General features: G+C 43.7%; 1 protein-coding gene across 5 annotated transcripts in view; it reads left to right on the forward strand.

Moving 5' to 3' along the window:
• The window catches only part of LOC140195000 (interleukin-6 receptor subunit beta-like), a 100,835-nt gene that overhangs the window by 53,809 nt on the left and 28,972 nt on the right, over nt 1–18,054 (forward strand). For all 5 annotated transcript variants that reach the window (XM_072252537.1, XM_072252534.1, XM_072252533.1 and 2 more), the window contains one exon: nt 16,950–17,166. In XM_072252537.1, the coding sequence (XP_072108638.1) occupies nt 16,950–17,166 (217 nt within the window). The remainder of the gene's footprint in view (nt 1–16,949; nt 17,167–18,054) is intronic.

The raw sequence follows: 18,054 nt of genomic DNA on the forward strand, positions 1-18,054 counted from the left end.
ACTAGTTCAATTGTCCATCTATACCTACTCTGACTTATTTATCCCTTCGTTTTCTGCATTGTTCTGGTGAAGCTCAATGTAAATTTAACAATTCACACCAGAACATTCTTCTGGATGCTTTGTGTTGGTCAGAGCATAATGTTGGAACATAGAACATAGAATATTATAGCACAGTACAGGCCCTTCAGCCCACAATGTCGTGCTGACCTTTTAACCTACACTAAAATCAATCTAACCCTTTCCTCCCACATTGCCCTTCATTTTTTTAATCATCCACGTGCCTATCTATGAGTTTCTTAAATGCTCCTGAAGTATCTTCCTCTGCCTCCACTCCTACCAAGATTTTCCACGCACTCAACACTCTCCATGTGAAGAACCTACCTCTGACGTCCCCCTATACTTCCCTCCAATGACCTTAAAATTACGCCCCCTTTTACGAGCCATTTCCGCTCTGGCTATCCGCTCTATCTGGAACACCTCTATCAAGTCTCCTCTCATCTCCTTCACTCCAAAGAGATAAACTAGCTCAACCTATCTTCATAAGACATATCCTCTGATCAAGGCAGTATCCTGATAAATCTAATATTGTCTTAAGTAGTTCCAAATCTTAACCATAGATCATTTCCTTTCAAACAACAAATCTAGTGATAGTAGTGATTCTGTGGATAGCTGGATTGTTTTTCTACATCCTGTATTGATCTTTCAATGCACTGAGAGCGGTAAGCGTGAAGGAGTTGGGTGCTTACTGTTCTGGTTAACAACAGATGGTGCAATCCGGGTCATATTACGATCGAGGAACGTGCTTGTAGACCGGATATTGAACTTTTTACTGTTGGACTTCGGCCATATTCCACCGAGATACAACACTGGGCGGCACAGGAGGTCGTTCCTGTCTGTGGCCATCGAACTTGCAGCTCCTCCCGTGGAGGATCAGACACCCTGAGCCAATAGATTGGTCCTGAACCTATTCTCCATCTGGCATAGTTTTCATTTTGTTGTTTGATTGTTTGTGGTTTTTGTATTGCTATATTTACGCTCTATTCTTGGTTGGTGCTGCTGTAACGAAACCCAATTTCCCTCGGGATCAATAAATTATATCTATCTATCTATCTTCCACTACACTTCTATGTAAATGGAACCTGATTTCTTTCTCATGTCTACAAACTTAGCTCTCTATATAGATAGATTTAGCTAGGATCTTAAGACTTTTGCAAAGTGCAGCTGCTTCAAAAAAAAAACAAAATAAATTTCATGACATGTCAGTGTCTCTATTGTGGAATGAGAATGGGAAGGGGGCAGGGAGAGGAGAATCATGATAGGGATAAGGGGAAGGGAGAGGAAGGGAGTGGGAAGCACCAGAGAGACATTCCTGAATAATCAATAAACCAACTGTCTGGAATCAAATGACCTTGCCAGGTGTCTCAGTCTGGCAGATAACTCCGTAGGCTATTGCTCTGTTATAATGAAGCCCAACGCAACTTGGGGAACTGTATGTTATCTTTAGTTTGCCTTTTAGGTTCTGTATTGCAATCTACTATGACTTGATTTCCCCGTTTGTATTGGTCATCCATCTGTGCTATTGCCTCAGCTTGTTTGTTGCTTCCCTCCCCACTTCGTGGAGGACATGCCCAGCCCAAGTTGCTGAGCAATTTGTCTCTGTCTGCATTTTGCACCTCCTATGAAAGTAGGAGATTTGTCTTTGTTCGTTTATCTAAGTTCTTGATCTCAAACTGCTCCTTTTCACTCACTGACCAGATCACCTTGTTCACACATCTTCTCATCGGTCACCCCATTTTTACCCTGTCAGAGACTTCCACTCATCCCCACCCTCCCTGTAGCATGACAAGCTTAACTTGTCCCCTTCCCTGTTCTGACAACAATTCTTCAATATGAGAAGTTAACTCTGTTTCTCTTCCCACAGATGTAGCCTGGCCTATTGAGTATTTCAAGCATTTTCTGTTTCGTTTTGTGTTAGATTTTTAACGTGCATTTTAAGAAAAATTCACTAAGTTCACCAGTTGCCTGGTGTAGTCTGTTGCTTGTAATATGAATCACAGCAATGTCAAACAGGGCCAGACCTTGAGACACACTAAACATTCTGCTATAATTTCAGGTGCAATTTAAGTTAACTGATAATGAATTGAATATAACAATCTTACTTACCACTTGCCCAGCAGCCATTTTTAAATTTTAATTAAAATGCTCTATTTAAGTTAGGAAAGGCTCAAAAATTTGAAATTCTATCCTTAGATTTGGAGAGTTTGCAAAGGTTCACGCTTCCCAATTGAACTCCATTATTAAGTTTTGTGGTGCAGCAAAGGACAGCCAGCGGTGTGGGCAACAGGACAATGCTGTCAATGGCTTAGGTCAATGCCAACACTAGACCAGAGATAGGAGAAAGTCTGGGTGTAAGTTCTGGTGCTGGAAAAAAGATGTCCAACACCATGGTATGAAAGAGCTGATGTAGCAAAAGTCTTTTATTTTTACAAAAATTATTCATTTCCTTGTCCAATAGCCTACAGTGACGATGGACTTGATTTTTATTTTAGATTCATCATATAGAAAATGTTTATAAAACTCCTTAAAGCAATTTAAGAATGTCTTTTATGTATTGAAAATATGCTCACTACTGATTGAGTATACAAATAGAAGATGGCCGGCCCAGTAATCACTTCGAAACTTGAACTCATTGGCTTGATTTCTTAAGTTTGATGCTGTAATTGGGTTGTGTCCATAGATTCCAGGCATGCCCTTCCCATGAGCTGTTTTCAATTAAACAAGCAGATCATTTGCAGCTGTTTAGTTCCTCTGCTGCGCTCCCCCACCATGTGAACACTTAAGGTTTGCAGTTTTCAGCCCATTGTCACGGTCTGAGCATAGTTAGCAAACTTTTGTCTTTAAGTTGGTTGACTACTTTTTACTTAGTGGCTAAGATTCCTGTTATTGGTAAAGTTCAACTAAAGTTCAATTTAAATGGGAAAAGTAAATTAACATTGTATTTGGTACATAATTACAGCTGACTTTCGAAACATTTGTGTTGATTTATGCAATTTCAGCGACAAAAGTTGTATTCTTCTGAGAAATTTTTGCTTCTAAGTTGTGCAAGCAAAAGGGTTCATAGGAAATATAGACTGAGTCACATTCTGGAAAGGCTCAGCAGTCAAGGAGGAGAATATAATCTTTTTTCTTAATTATTACATCGGCTGAACAAAATGGGATTATAGAAGTGCAGAAATGGAATTATGGAAATGTAGACCACAGAAAATGTCCCTTTCAGCCCATCTTATCAGTGCTGACCATGATGCCGGACTATGCTAATATTATTTGCCCATATTATGTCCAAATCTCTCCATATATTCCCTATGTAAGTAGCTGCCCAAATGCTTTTAACTGTTGTAACCGTATCTGCCTCTACCATGTCTGCTGCAGCTTGTTCAAAATATTCACCACCCTCTATGTGAAATCCTTACATCCCCAGATCTCTGCTAACTTTCTTCTTAGCATGCTGACTCTGAGCTTTGACCATCGTTTAAATGCTTTTCACAAATCTGATCTTGTTTCCCTCCCTCACGGTTGCCCTTGTCTACCTCTCGTACTCTGCAGATCCCATGTCACATGATCAAAATCCACCTTTAGGACCCTAACTCAAGTATCAGCATTATCTTTTTCTGTGATGACCCTGAAGCTTGGCATCCTATTATTACTGTTCCCAAAAGGTTTCTCGACAGACTCTTTGATCACTTGTCCATTCTCATTCCCTATGATGTCAAGTACAGCCCCCTCCCTAGTAGGGCACTCTAAATGCTGCTTCAGAAGATTCTCTTGAACATAGTTAAGAACTCAAAGTCACTTCAACTAGGGTAATACCAGTCAACATTACAGAAGTTTTTGTTGAAGTATATGGCAGATTATAGATCAATTGGAACCTTGGGTCAAGAAATGGCAGATGAAGTTTAATCTGGAGAATTGTGAAGTGGTCATTTTGGGAGGTCAAATGCAAGAAGAAAGTAAATAACAGGATGTATAGTAGCATTGATGTACAGAAAAATCTTGTTGTACAAGTCCACAGTTCCTTGAAAGTGGGAATGCAAATTGATCGGGTGGCAAAGAATGTGAATGATGTACTTGCCTTGAGTCTAAAAGTTGAGAAGAATATAAAACCTGGGTTAGGCCAACTTTGGAGTATTCTGTGGATACAGGAGTATGGAAACATTACAGGAAAGATGTGGAGGCTTTGGAGCGAATGCAGAAGAGGATTGCCAGGATGCTGCTTGTATTGGAGGTTATTATAAAAAAGGAAAGTTTAGATGAACTTTGATTGTTTTCACTGGAACATAGGAGGTTGGACAACCTGATAGAAGTGTATGAAACTATAAGAGACATAGACAAGGTAGATAGTTAGAACAGTTTTTCCCAGGATGGCTTTGTCAAGTATAATAGAGCATTAGTTTATGGTGAGAGAGAGAAGGTTTAATGGAGACTTATGGAGCAAGTTTCTTTACACAGAGAACGGTGGGTACTTGAAACATACCACTAGGGGAAGTGGTGGAAAAGATACAAAAGCACCATTTATGAAGCATTTAGTCGGTTAGGTGGAAAGGCAAGGATTAGAAGAATGTGTACTTTGTGCAGGCAGATGATACTGTTTTACAATGGAATCATGTTTGAAGGAAACATTATAGGCTGAACAGCCTATTCCTGTGCAGCACTGTTCTATGTTCTAAATTAAAATCCTCTACTACTCTGGCAGTATTGCACTTACGTTCCTCTGTGTTCCACTCCTTCATTTCATGAGGCAGAGTTTACCTGGACAGTTAAGGGTTAAGTTCGCTGTGTACGTTATGTGTACAGGGTTTTTTCTGATATATGTACAACATCACCATTTGTCTGTGGAGGAATAAAATGTACATTAGAAGTAATTACACTTGTGTCGATTTTTGTCGACACACCTACATACTTACATATGCATTCTTCTAATTCCCACTGGTTATTGGGAGGCCTGTAGTCTAATCCCAGTCAGGTGACCGCTCCATTTTTATTCTTAATTTCTATCCATATTGCCTCATTAGATGATCCTTCAAACATATCCTCTAAGTGCTAACACACTGCTCTCCCTGATCAGCAGTACAACATCCCTTCCTCTTTCGCACCTTAAACCTCACTACTTCAGACATTGAGCAGTCAGTCCTGCCCATGTGTCTGTAATTGCAACAATATCAGAATCCCATGTGTAGATACATGCTCTCAGCTCCTCTGCCTTAACTGTGAGGCTTCTCGTATAAACGCAGTGAAGCCTATCGGCCCTCCCATGCTTCCCCTCCTGACTCTGCCAACACATTGCACTGAACATGCCTGCTCTCCTTTCTACTTGTGAGTCAGTCTCTCCCCAGCTGCCACACTCTCAGCTCAAACCGTCCCACCTAGTACCTGCAAACTTCTGTTGGATCACTATGTTTTTTTACCTGGAGTTCTTCGGAAGTCAAGAATGAGTCATAAAACTTGTTGCTTATGATCGTTTATTCAGTGTTACAAGAACAAAGAAGAAAGGAGAAAAGGCAAGATAGCAGAAAACATTAAGACCCTAATGGTGAGGAAAGGTAAAAAGACGAGAGACAAAAGAGACAGAAGAGCAAAAGAGACCAAGCCAGCGTGGTCTGGTCCTCTTGTGGCAAATTGCTGGTAACAGACCTTACATTCCAAGTCCATTGCTTGAATAAGATCACACCAATCCAAGTAACGCAACACCCACAACTGTAACCACTAAAAATGCACTGAACAATTAAAGGTATGTAGGTAATTATATAAAGATACAAACAAGCGTAAGAAAGTGAAACTACAAGAAAAATAACAAATATGTAGTCCAATCCAACAATCCTCCCTTTAATACCAAATTATACATTTAGAATCATTACTTCTGAAAATTCTGAGGTAGAAAAAGTTGTGGTACTATATTAAGTATAAAGTTATCAAATATTTACGTAATTTATAGAAATATTGAGGGATTACATCATTAAGGTAGATTGACTTTGTAAGTAGGCTCACTTACACGTGTTCGAACATGTTAATGATTGCCCTTATACAAATAAAAAAGGTGTAAATTATGTTGGCATATAGGACAAATTTCATGGCATTGTGGCGACCCATTTTCTAGCACCCACGATCCGGCTCACAAAACAGTGCGTGCAGGCAGAGGGCCGGCCCCAAAAAGGGCGCCAGGCCATCTTCACCAGCAGAGGGAAAATCCCACGCGCGGAAAGGGTCTGGGAATATGCATTCCCCACAGCAGTCCCGCCCAGGGAGGGCGGGAACGGGAAGGCTTTAAAGCAGGCCGCAAAGTTTGAATGAATTTTTTTATCGCAACTCCAACTCAGCGACTCCGTGTGGTTATTCTAGCGCTGTGTGTTGCACACCGCTACATTTGGTGACCCCGACAGCCCAAACAATATTTGGGCCAGTGATGATCGACGCCGCATCAGTTCACGCAGCTTCATTACAACTACCAAGCTTTTGGCCGCTGAGACCCCATCTGTGGTTGGAACAGGCAGAAGCACAATTCCACATTCGGCAGATAACCTCGGAGTCCACTCGCTACTACTACGTGCTGAGCTCCCTTGACCAGGAGACAGCTGCACAAGTTGAGGAGTTTATACAGTCGCCCTCAGAGAACGGCAAATACACAGCATTCAAAGCCCTGCTCATAAGGACTTTTGGACTCCGACGGTGCGAACGAGCACGCCACTTAATGCACCTGGACGGTTTGGGAGACAGGCCACTATCGGCATTAATGAACGAAATGCTGGCCCTGGCTGCATGACACAAACCCTGCCTCATGTTTGAGCAGGCATTCCTAGAGCAACTGCCTGAGGACATACGCCTGCTGCTGTCCGACACAGATTTCAGCGACCCCCGGGAGGTGGTGGCTCGAGCAGATGTGTTGTGGAATGCCAAGAGGGAGTGAGGGGCATCCGTCGCACAGATCACCAAGCCACGTGCCCAACGACAGACCAGACCAGGCCCGGCAGCAGAGCCCAACGAACAATGGTGCTTCTACCACCAGCGGTGGGGCACAGAGGCCCGCCGCTGTAGACCACCCTGCAAATTCCCAGGAAACACCAAGGCCCAGCTCATATGACGGTCCGCCAAGGCCCAGGCTCATATGACGGTCCGACGGCCCATGGGCCTCCCCCCTGCACATGGCGCCCAAGGCAACGGGGGGCTGGAGACCATGTGGTGACTACCGCAGGCTGAACGAGGCTACAACGCCAGACCGCTACCCTGTGCCACACATTCAAGACTTTGCAGCAAGCCTACACGGCGCAAGGATCTTTTCCAAGGTAGACCTCGTCCGGGGATACCATCAAATCCCGGTACATCCGGACGACATCCCCAAAACAGCTCTCAGCACCCCTTTCAGATTTTTCGAATTCCTCCGAATGCCGTTTGGTCTAAAGAATGCCGCACAGACGTTCCAGCGGTTAATGGACGTGGTGGGACGCGACCTGGACTTTGCATTCATCTATTTGGACGACATCCTCATAGCCAGCAGCAGTCGTCAGGAGCATCTGTCCCACCTCCGCCAGCTCTACTCCCGCCTGAGTGAATTTGGCCTTACAATCAACCCGGCCAAATGCCAGTTCGGACTCGACATCATCGACTTCCTGGGCCACAGGATTATTAAAGACGGGGCAACACCTCTGCCCGCCAAGGTAGACGCGGTTCGCCACTTCCCCCGACCCAACACAACCGAAGGCCTGCAGGAATTTGTGGGTATGGTGAATTTCTACCACCGTTTCCTCCCCTCAGCAGCCCGAACCATGCGCCCCCTGTTCACTCTGATGCCGGGTAAGGGCAAGGACAGTACCTGGGACGAAGAGGCCGCAGCCGCTTTCGTTAAAACCAAAGAAGCCTTGGCAAACGCCGCGATGCTAGTGCACCCCAGAACGGACGTTTCTACTGCCCTCACGGTGGACGCATCCAACACAGCAGTCGGTGGAGTGCTGGAACAACTTATCGAGGGTCGCTGGCAACCCCTGGCGTTCTTCAGCAAACACCTACGACCACCTGAACTCAAATACAGTGCTTTCGACCGGGAGCTATTGGCACTATACCTGGCAATCCGGCATTTCAGGTACTTCTTAGAAGGTAGGCCCTTCATCGCGTTCACAGACCACAAACCGCTTACCTTTGTGTTCTTGAAGGTGTCCGACCCCTGGTCGTCCCGGCAGCAGCGACATCTGTCCTACATCTCCGAGTACACGACGGACATCCGGCATGTCTCGGGAAAGGACAACGTCGTGGTGGATGCACTATCCAGACCTACCATACAGGCCCTGTCCCAGGGGGTGGACTATGCAGCGCTGGCAGAGGCACAGCAGGCAGATGCCGAGATCCCCAGTTACAGGACTGCAGTCTCCGGTTTGCAGCTCCAAGACCTCCCCGTAGGCCCAGGTGAGAGGACCCTACTATGTGACATAGCTACTGGCCAACCCCGCCCCGTCGTCCCGGCAGCCTGGCACTGGCGGGTTTTCGAATCCATTCACAACTTAGCGCACCCCTCCATCAGGACAACCGTCCGGCTGGTCGCCAACAGGTTCGTGTGGCATGGGCTTCGTAAGCAGGTCAGTGAATGGGCCAAAACGTGCATGCAGTGCCAAACGGCCAAGGTGCAGCGGCATACCAAGGCTCCGACGCAGCAGTTCGAACCCACCCGCCGGAGGTTCGACCACATCCATGTGGATATCGTGCGGCCCCTGCCAGTGTCACGAGGAGCGCGGTACCTCCTAACTACGATAGACCGGTTCACCAGATGGCCAGAGGCAGTCCCGCTCACCGACACCACCTCCGAATCCTGCGCCCGAGCACTGATCGCAACCTGGGTAGCACGCTTCGGGGTACCGGCCCACATTACCTCTGACAGGGGTGCCCAGTTCACCTCCAGCCTGTGGTTGGCTATGGCCAACCTTTTAGGATCGCAGCTACACCACACAACTGCCTACCACCCACAGTCGAACGGACTAGTGGAGCGCTTCCACCGTCACCTGAAATCGGCTCTCATGGCCTGCCTGGAGGGGCCTAACTGGGTGGATGAGCTTCCCTGGGTCCTGCTCAGAATCCGCACGGCGCCCAAGGAGGATCTGCACACCTCGTCAGCCGAGTTGGTGTACGGCGCACCCCTGGTCGTCCCAGGAGAGTTCATACCAGCCCCAAGGGGGCAAGAGGAAGAACCCGCAACAGTCCTGGACAGACTACGGGAGAGGCTCGGTAACCTGGTCCCCATCCCCACTTCACAGCACGGACAGATCCCGACCTGCGTACCCAAAGACCTGCAGAACTGTAAGTTTCTTTTTGTACGACGGAGCGGACACCGGGCACCGCTACAGCGGCCCTACGAGGGGCCGTTTAAGGTGATCAGGAACAACGGGACCACGTTCGTGCTGGACATTGGGGGGAGAGAGGAGGTATTCACGGTGGACCGACTCAAACCGGCCCATGTGGACTTGGCGCAGCCGGTCCAGGCTCAGGCACCGTGGCGCAGGGGCAGACTTCCCAAACAGAGGCCGATCCAGACTGTGGACATTGGGGGAGGTATCGCCGGTTCTGGGGGGGGGGGGTGTTATGTGGCGACCCATTTTCTAGCGCACTTGAACCGGCTCACGAAACAGCGTGCGCAGGCAGAGGGCCGGCCCCAAAAAGGGCGCCAGGCCATCTTCACCAGCAGAGGGAAAATCCCGCGCGCGGAAAGGGTCTGGGAATATGCATTCCCCACAGCAATCCCGCCCCAGGGAGGGCGAGAACGGGAAGGCTTTAAAGCAGGCCGCGAAGTTTGAATAAATTTTTTTATCGCAACTCCAACTCACCGACTCCGTGTGGTTATTCTAGCGCTGTGTGTAGCACACCGCTACAGCATGCAATATTGAGTAACCTCAGCTTTCTAGACTTAACTGAATCCGGTCAACGAAATCCCAACCATCAGATTGATTTATTTTAGCTGTTCCTTTACGAATATGATCAGCCATATCAGTTATGTCTTCCAGCTCGTCAGGTACAGTATATAAGTACAGCACTCCTTGCCTACAACTATACATATCCCCCCCTTAAGCACTAAGAGACGATTTAATGCCGCACGATTTTGAAGAACCATCTTATGCATGACGTCTATTTTGAAGTGAGTGGTGTACATTGACATACAAAACAGCTAGAGGCATCAGCAGATCAGCAAATACATGTGATACCCACAAGTACACATCTCAATCGACACATTGTGAGCAGGGAAACTTTGTAGAGATATAAAAACAAAAAATAATATTAGAATAATCTTCATAATGTCCAGTAGTTATCGACTCTGTTCAAAGTCTGGCTGATTAGTGCTTTGTTCACTGCAGCCCAGCAGTGTAGGCACTGAGTCGGTATATCAAACTCAGTGCTTATTCTCTCAGTTGGTACCACTTTAGCTTTGCTTGCAGTGGCTGTCATGTGTCCCCTTACTTTCATCTTCTACTTTCACTGCCAAGTTGGTAATTAACAGCATTCGATAAGGACCTTTCTATCAAGTGATTCTCTTTGCAATTTTTAAAAAACAGGACCCTCCCTAAAGGAATCAGGGTGTGTTCTCCTTCTGTTGGATCACTCCAAGTGGCAATTGAGATGCTGACTGTACAGCTTAGGTTAATTTCACTCAATTGTTAATTAAACTGTTTGCCATAATGTGTATATCAGCCCCTCTGAGATCAAGAGCTTCTGGCAATGACATGGGTTGTCCTGTTACTACCTCAAATGGACTTAACCTAGTTTTCTTGTTTGAGGTTGTTCTGATGATACACAAGACCATAGGAGGAGCTGTAGCCATGGTATGCCTTCCTCATGATACCTAGTCATTGTTTGATGATTTCATTCATTTGTTTGACTTGTCCTGATGACTCTGGATGATGTGGTCCATGAAAAGACCATTCAATATTCACCAATTGACATAATTCCTGTCAAACACTCCCAGTGAAATGTACTCCTTGGTCAGAATCAATGTGACGTGACAATCCCCATCTAGGAGTATAGTCCTTGTTGATAGTTTTTGCTGTGTGTGTGGCAATGGCTTTCCTTGCTGGAATATTTTTCGCCCATCTTGAAATCTTGTTCACTATTACCAGCATGTGTGAGTATCTCTGTCGCTTTGGCAAAGTAATGCAGTCCACTTGTAGTGTAAAAATGGACCAGGTGGGGCAGGAACACTTAATTGTGGAAGCTTTTCTGCTGCTCCAGGATTTGTTTTCTAGTGCATTGTGCATCTTTCAACTGTTTGTTGAATCTGTGCCCTGAACTTTGGATTCCACACTCCTTCACTGCTTAACCTCCACCATTCTTCATCCAAAACCACTTTTCATTGTTAGAGAATTGAGCTTGCATCTCTCGAATTTCTTGTACGTTCGTCTGCGATACAGAGTTCAATTTGTTTCCATAATTTCAGTAGTCCGTTTCCCAGTACTTCTTTTATTTCTTTTACTCCTTTGTGTGCTGCCCTTTTTGCAATTTCTCCTGCAAATGCATTTCCGTGGCTTTCCATTGTGGGCACTTTGGAGCGGCTTTTACATTTTAATACAGTAACTTCTGATGGCATCCATAAGTTCTTGTACTAGTTGGCCATTCTTGATTGGGGTTCTTACAGCTGTAAGACATCCTTTTGGCTCCATAAGTTTCCAAAGTCATAAACAAATCCAAAAACACCTCAAGAATCAGTGCAGATATTAGCTGATATTCCTTCTGCCATCTTACAAGCTTCAATCAGACCTTTCAGTTCTGCTTGTTGCACAGAGGTACCAGGAGCCAAGCTTCCTGATACCAGCATTTCAGTTTCAGAAACAACTGCCCATACAGCCATTCAAATTCCTCCCTCAGGCGCTAAGGAGCCATTGGTGTACAAAATCAGATCTGGGCTCACCAGGCGTTTCTTTGTTATAATTTGCATCTTACTGGCCCAGTCATGGTCGTCATAGTCTAACAAGAATTCAGCACATTCATTTCCAATTAATAAGTTAACATATAAGTTGTCTGATGTTTGCTCCACCAAGGCAAGAAGGAAAGGCTGCAGTGAAGAGCTTAAACATTTTTGAATGCAATAATACGTCCATCACACCCAACATTGCTTGTTGAGACCATATGATCAGGTCAAGATCTCCCAACTTTTGTGGGGCAGAGGATTGAACTTGTTGTTCAGCTTGTTCCTGTTTTCCACCTTCATTCCTATACCAACAATGAATAGCCCAATGTCATTTTTTTTACCACAATGAAGACATTTTGTTTTAGGGGATTGGCCTCAGAGGTGTGGCTCAGACTGAGATTTCTGTGGTGAAAGGCAGTCCCACTTTTTCTGTAGGTTAATGAGCATTGGCTGCTGACTCACCTGCCCAGCTGTGGCTGTTGACCAGCAAGCAACCAACTGTTGACTCATGGTCGGTGGCTGACTCACTGACTTAACTGTGATGATCACATTCCGATTTCGATATCTCCTTCCACTTGTTTGTCGGCTTACTAGCTCACTATATGGAACACCAACTTCACCCCAATTTAGTTTCCTCAACTTCACCGTTTTGGAAATATCTGGTTTCAAACCATCCTTAAAAGTTGACTTCAAAGCACCACATATAGAATCCTCAATGTTACCTTCATTTATTCCTGGAATTCCTGAATATTTTAACCGCATTGTCTTGTAGCATTCCTCATATTCAGGAATATCCACTGAAATAATTTGCTTGCAATCAACACTTTCTTCCAATCAGTTTATATTGGGACTTGTTCTTCCAATCACCTCTTAATAGCATACCAACCACCTTGTATATTTTGTTTATCATCTCCTATGTAGTTGCGAACACGGAGTCAACTGGCTGTTTTGCTGAGAAGCTAACATCGTAGCTAAAATTTGGATACCATTATATGGGTACAAAGGTAGTGGGTAGTGGGTAGTGGCTCCATATGTCACTACTACAGGGCGTGACAACCTTGCCTTACATGAGTCCTGGGCTCAGCTGGCTCCGGCTGACCATACCCGGTATGGGCCCCTATCCAGGGTTACGGATCCCACTGCCTTGTGGGTATCTTCGGGAGAAGAGAAGGCTGAGGAGTAAACCCTACACAAATCCGGAGTGGAGCCCCTGAGGCGGCTGGATGACGTATCACGTCACCTCCCGGCAGCTCCTGCAGCCAAGCTGATGCCAAGTGTAATACTTCGCATTCCTTTGGACCACATCTGCGAGGCCGGAGGGAGATCTTGATGTCTGGGCAGCCCAGGATCTCCATATTTATCGCCCAGGTCTGCACCCTGGAATGGGTGCATCCATTGTCTACTTAGACAGACGGAGCCATGAATACAGGTACAGATTGTATATATTCTTATTTGTTGATGTGCAGCCCAGGTCTTTAAACTTTCTTTTTTTAGGATGTGGCATTTCTTTGGACCATTTTTCGATTTTTACCAGTTAAGGTGGTTGATGGAAAACCATCTGCCTCCTTTCATGGTTCCACTTTCAGTCCTGTGTGTTTTCACTTTCTTGGTCTTTATTGTACCAAGCTGTGACTTGGCTGACAATGCTAGTTTTTCCATCACTGTCATCCCCACTTAAGTGGCTAGAAGTCACTGTAAAGTCCATGTCATGTAATTCCTCAGTGTTTGAATGGCGGCACTGTCTTGGAAGACAGTCCAATGTAGGGAATGTTTCCCAAGGAGAAGTGTCCCTGGCAGGATTGCCCACTTGAGATCCCTGTTGGGTTTTCTGATAATGCTACAGTTTATTCTGAAGCCCCATGCAGTACATTTTGATCCAATTACATTTATGATGTTGTTCTTTCATTCATTCAGTTAATAAAGGTTGAACAAGTTACATCTTTATTCTTCGGAGCGTAGCAGGTTGAGCGGGGACTTGATAGAGGTGTTTAAAATTATGAGGGGGATTGATAGAGTTGACGTGGTTAGACTTTTTCCATTGAGAGTGAGGGAGATTCAAACAAGAGGACATGGGTTGAGAATTAGATGACAAAAGTTTAGGGGTAGCATGAGGGGGAACTTCTTTACTCAGAGAGTGGTAGCTGTGTGGAACGAGCTTCCAGCAGAAGTGGTTGAGGCAGGTTCGATGTTGTCGTTTTAAGTTAAATTGGATAGATATATGGACAGGAAAGGAATGGAGGGTTATGGGCTGTGTGCAGGTCGGTGGGACTAGGATAGGGTAAGAGTTTGGCATGGACTAGAAGGGCCGAGATGGCCTGTTTCCATGCTGTAATTGTTATATGGTTATAATGTAGAGATTTGCTCTTTAGAATTTTTACCCCTCTCTGTTTTTGTAGTTTTCCCTTTTCTTTTCCACTTGTTCAGTTAACCTCTTCACTTCTTCCACTAACTCACATATTTGACCAAACTGACCATGTGTTTGTTTCTTTAAATGCAATGAGATTGCTCTAAACAATCCAGGTTTTTCCTTTCTCTCGGGCATTCTCCGCATCTTATCACATGCCTTTATATAGACTCAACATTGATGGTATATTTCATTAATCTCATCAAATTGAAATATGAGATTTCAAATCCTCAGTCGTCTGTTCACACATAACTGAAGGTTCAGTTCTCGACTTTGGCTATTGTCTCAATTTAATCACATGTACCACTTAATTTCTATGTACTTTCTGCGTTTGCTTGACTGGGATTGAAATACTGCTGAATTACGTCAAAATATCATAGGATTGCGATCAGAATTATCTTTTTAGGATTGCAGTTGGAATATTATTTTAGAATTACAGTTGGATCATTAGGAATGTGATTAGAATATTATTTTGGGATTGCAATCGGAATTTTATTTTCAGATTGCAATTAGAATTTTGTACAATGGCAATTTAATTTGTAGGACTACAATTGGTATTTTGTAGGATTGCAATCAAAATATTATTGGTTTACAAACTACATTTTTTTTCATTGGATTGCAATGTAAATATTTTTTATAAGCACTGGATTACAATTGGAAGGTTTCCTAGGTACTCCACAGGGCAGTACAAATTTAATTTGAGTATGGTGTTAATTTTAGCGCAGGTCTGACTTTTCCAGAAGAGCAAAGTATACTATAGTTTTCCTTTACTCCTAAGCTTCCATTAGATAGGTGATTTCTCAGTTAAGTTGGAAAATTAGGAGGAAGGTCTTACCTCCTATTTAAACATGCACACAAATGTTTCCATTTCATCTAGGATTCTTCCAAGACCTTAACCTTTATAACCATTCTGCCAATCACACTAAAATTGTTGACTGTCAATGGTTTTGATCTGAGGATCTTCATAAGTCAAGAATGAAGCATAAACTTGTTGTTTACAATCATTTTTTAAGCGTTACAAAAACAAAGAAAAAGTGAGAAAAGGCAAGATAGAAGGACCTAAAGGCCCTAGCGGCAGGAAAAGGAACAAAGGCTACATCCACACAAAGTTTTTTCTCTTCGTTTTGACCCTCTGTCCACACTAAAATGGCGTTTTCATCCCACGAAAATGGAGATTTTCAGAAACGGTCTCCAGAGTGAATAAATTGGAAAATGGAAAACGCCTAATATCCGTTGCAGTGTGTATGGGGTAACTGGAGCTTTTTAAAACTGCTGTCAACGGATGGCGGCAGCGCGGCATTTCATTGTTTTCTTCTTCTTATTATTATTACTACTTTATTGTCGCCAAACAATTGATACTAGAACGTACAATCATCACAGCAATATTTGATTCTGCGCTTCGCAGAACCTAACAATTTCAGAACAGACAGCAACGAGACTGAAGCCAGAAGAGTTAGAAATGTACTCACCAAATATTTTGACCCATAGCTTACTGAATAAATAAGTAAACTCACTTTGCCCTGTTTTCTGTCCTTGCTTGTATGAAGGTGGTTTACCTATTTATGCAAGTACTTCTCTGACAATATATGTGTAACAGCCTAATGTAACATTGTATGGAAATGCAAGATAACACTGATGCAGACATATTTTATACATTTAACAAGGTGTTTTATTAATGCAACAGAGTTAGTCAGTTTTTCAATGTTCGTCATCAGCCGGGTCATACTGTCCGTGAACTCCCTGTCAGTTGCCTCCATACGCTCCAGTATTTGTTTTTTTTCAGTTTTATGTCCTCCTGCGCAAGAGCCAAGAGCAATTCCTTTTAAGTTTTTCTACTCTGTAACTGGACAAACGCGCACTAAGTATACAGTTTCCTCTTTGCTTGTTTTCTGTGCGTCCTGCGCGTGCCCAGTAGAGGAGATTCGCCCAAATATCCGTGTTAGTGTGAACAGAGATATTTTGAAAAATGCTTAGTGTGTACGCCTGTCGTTTTTACTCAAAACCGGCGTTTTCAAAATTATCTGGCGTAGTGTGGACGTAGCCAAAGATTCAAGACAAAAGAGGAAAAGAAACCGAATTAACATGATCTGACCCTCGTACACCAAATTGCTGATAACAGACATCCCATTCAAATTGAATTGCTTGAATTAACCAATATGATACTCCCACTCAAGTAATGCGACACCCACAATTACAACCAATAAAAAAATCCCTGAAGAATTACATGTATAGAAGTCTTTACACGAAAGATTTCAGGGCAATAAAAAAGGTAAACTACAAGAAAAATAACCTGCTGTGTTCACCAGCAACTTTTATGTGTGTTGCTAGAAAAATAACTGTACAGTCTAATCCAACACTTCCCTAATAAGACATTTATCCCATTTGTTCAGATGTAACTTCTTGTAAATGTCACCTCTACCCCAGGTGAGATTCCCAAAAACCTGAAGCCTTCCCTCCTGCATCAGTTCTTGAACAACAGATTGCTTTTGTCCTATTTCTACAGAGCCTGGCAGCCTTGAAATCTTAAGTACAAAATCAGAAACAATGAGTCATAGCACAGCTTAACAACAATTTCACAGTCTATACTGACAGGAAATGATCTATTTTTTGACGCAGGCTTTGAGCAAGTCTATAGCAAATGGAATCATTTTGGGATACAGGATATGGTCTGAGAAGCGATGGGATCAAACATTGGTGCAACAGGATAACACAACATCTTTGAATTATTCCTTGTTGCTGACGCATGAAGCGCACGTTGTAACTGTCATTGCTTATAATTCAGCGGGCGATTCTCCTAAGGCAGTCCTGATAGTTCCAGCTGTAAACCAGACAGGTATGTTTTTAATGCACCACAATTATTTAACTGAAATCTTTTTGCAGGAGAAGTAGAAGAATGAATTATTATCAGGAATATGATACAAAATAAACATTAGTGTAATTCCGTTGTTCTTCCCATCTCCTAATTTACTATTTCCGTCAGTTTGTAACTCTGCTCGGAGAAGCATAGAACATACTGTAGAACAGTACAGCAAAGTACAGGCCTTTCGCCCACGATGTTGTGCCAACCTTTCAACTTATTCCAAGCTCTACCTAACACTTCCTTCCCACAAAGACCTCCATTTTTCTATCGTCAATGTACATATCTAAGAGCTTCTTAAAAGTCCCTAATGTATAGAAAAGTGTCAATTGCATTCCTTTCTAAAACATTCTTGAATGCTTCTTAATGGCTGGTCACATTACTGAACTGGAAATCTAACTTATCTTCATTCATCTTATTAATACATTGATACATTCTAAAATCAGTCATGATTAAAATGGCAGAGCATTCTCAATGGGCCGCATTGCTCCTTTGACATACGGTCCTGTGGTCCTTAGCTGCTACTTCACTACCACAGACAATGAACCAAATTAAACTTGAACCCAGCTCTTCCTTCTTATTTTAGACAAAGTGCCGCGGAGAGGAAAGATCACTGTGATTAGATGTGTACAGTTCTACATAAAGACAAGTATTAACAATAGGTTGAACACCTCCTCTGTAATAACCTTCCACGATTTTAAGGAGCATTTTAAGAACCTTCAGAAAGGAACTAGTTTCAGTGGCATCGGCAGAGTGGGAAATAGGTTCCTTGCCTACATATTGGCAGTAGAAACCAATTAAAACTTAAATCAACAACGGTTTGTTTCTGCTGCACAACTATAATGGTGGTATTTTTACAATTAT

Source organism: Mobula birostris, chromosome 3 (assembly GCF_030028105.1).
Source record: "Mobula birostris isolate sMobBir1 chromosome 3, sMobBir1.hap1, whole genome shotgun sequence".
Classification (NCBI taxonomy): Eukaryota; Metazoa; Chordata; class Chondrichthyes; order Myliobatiformes; family Myliobatidae; genus Mobula; species Mobula birostris.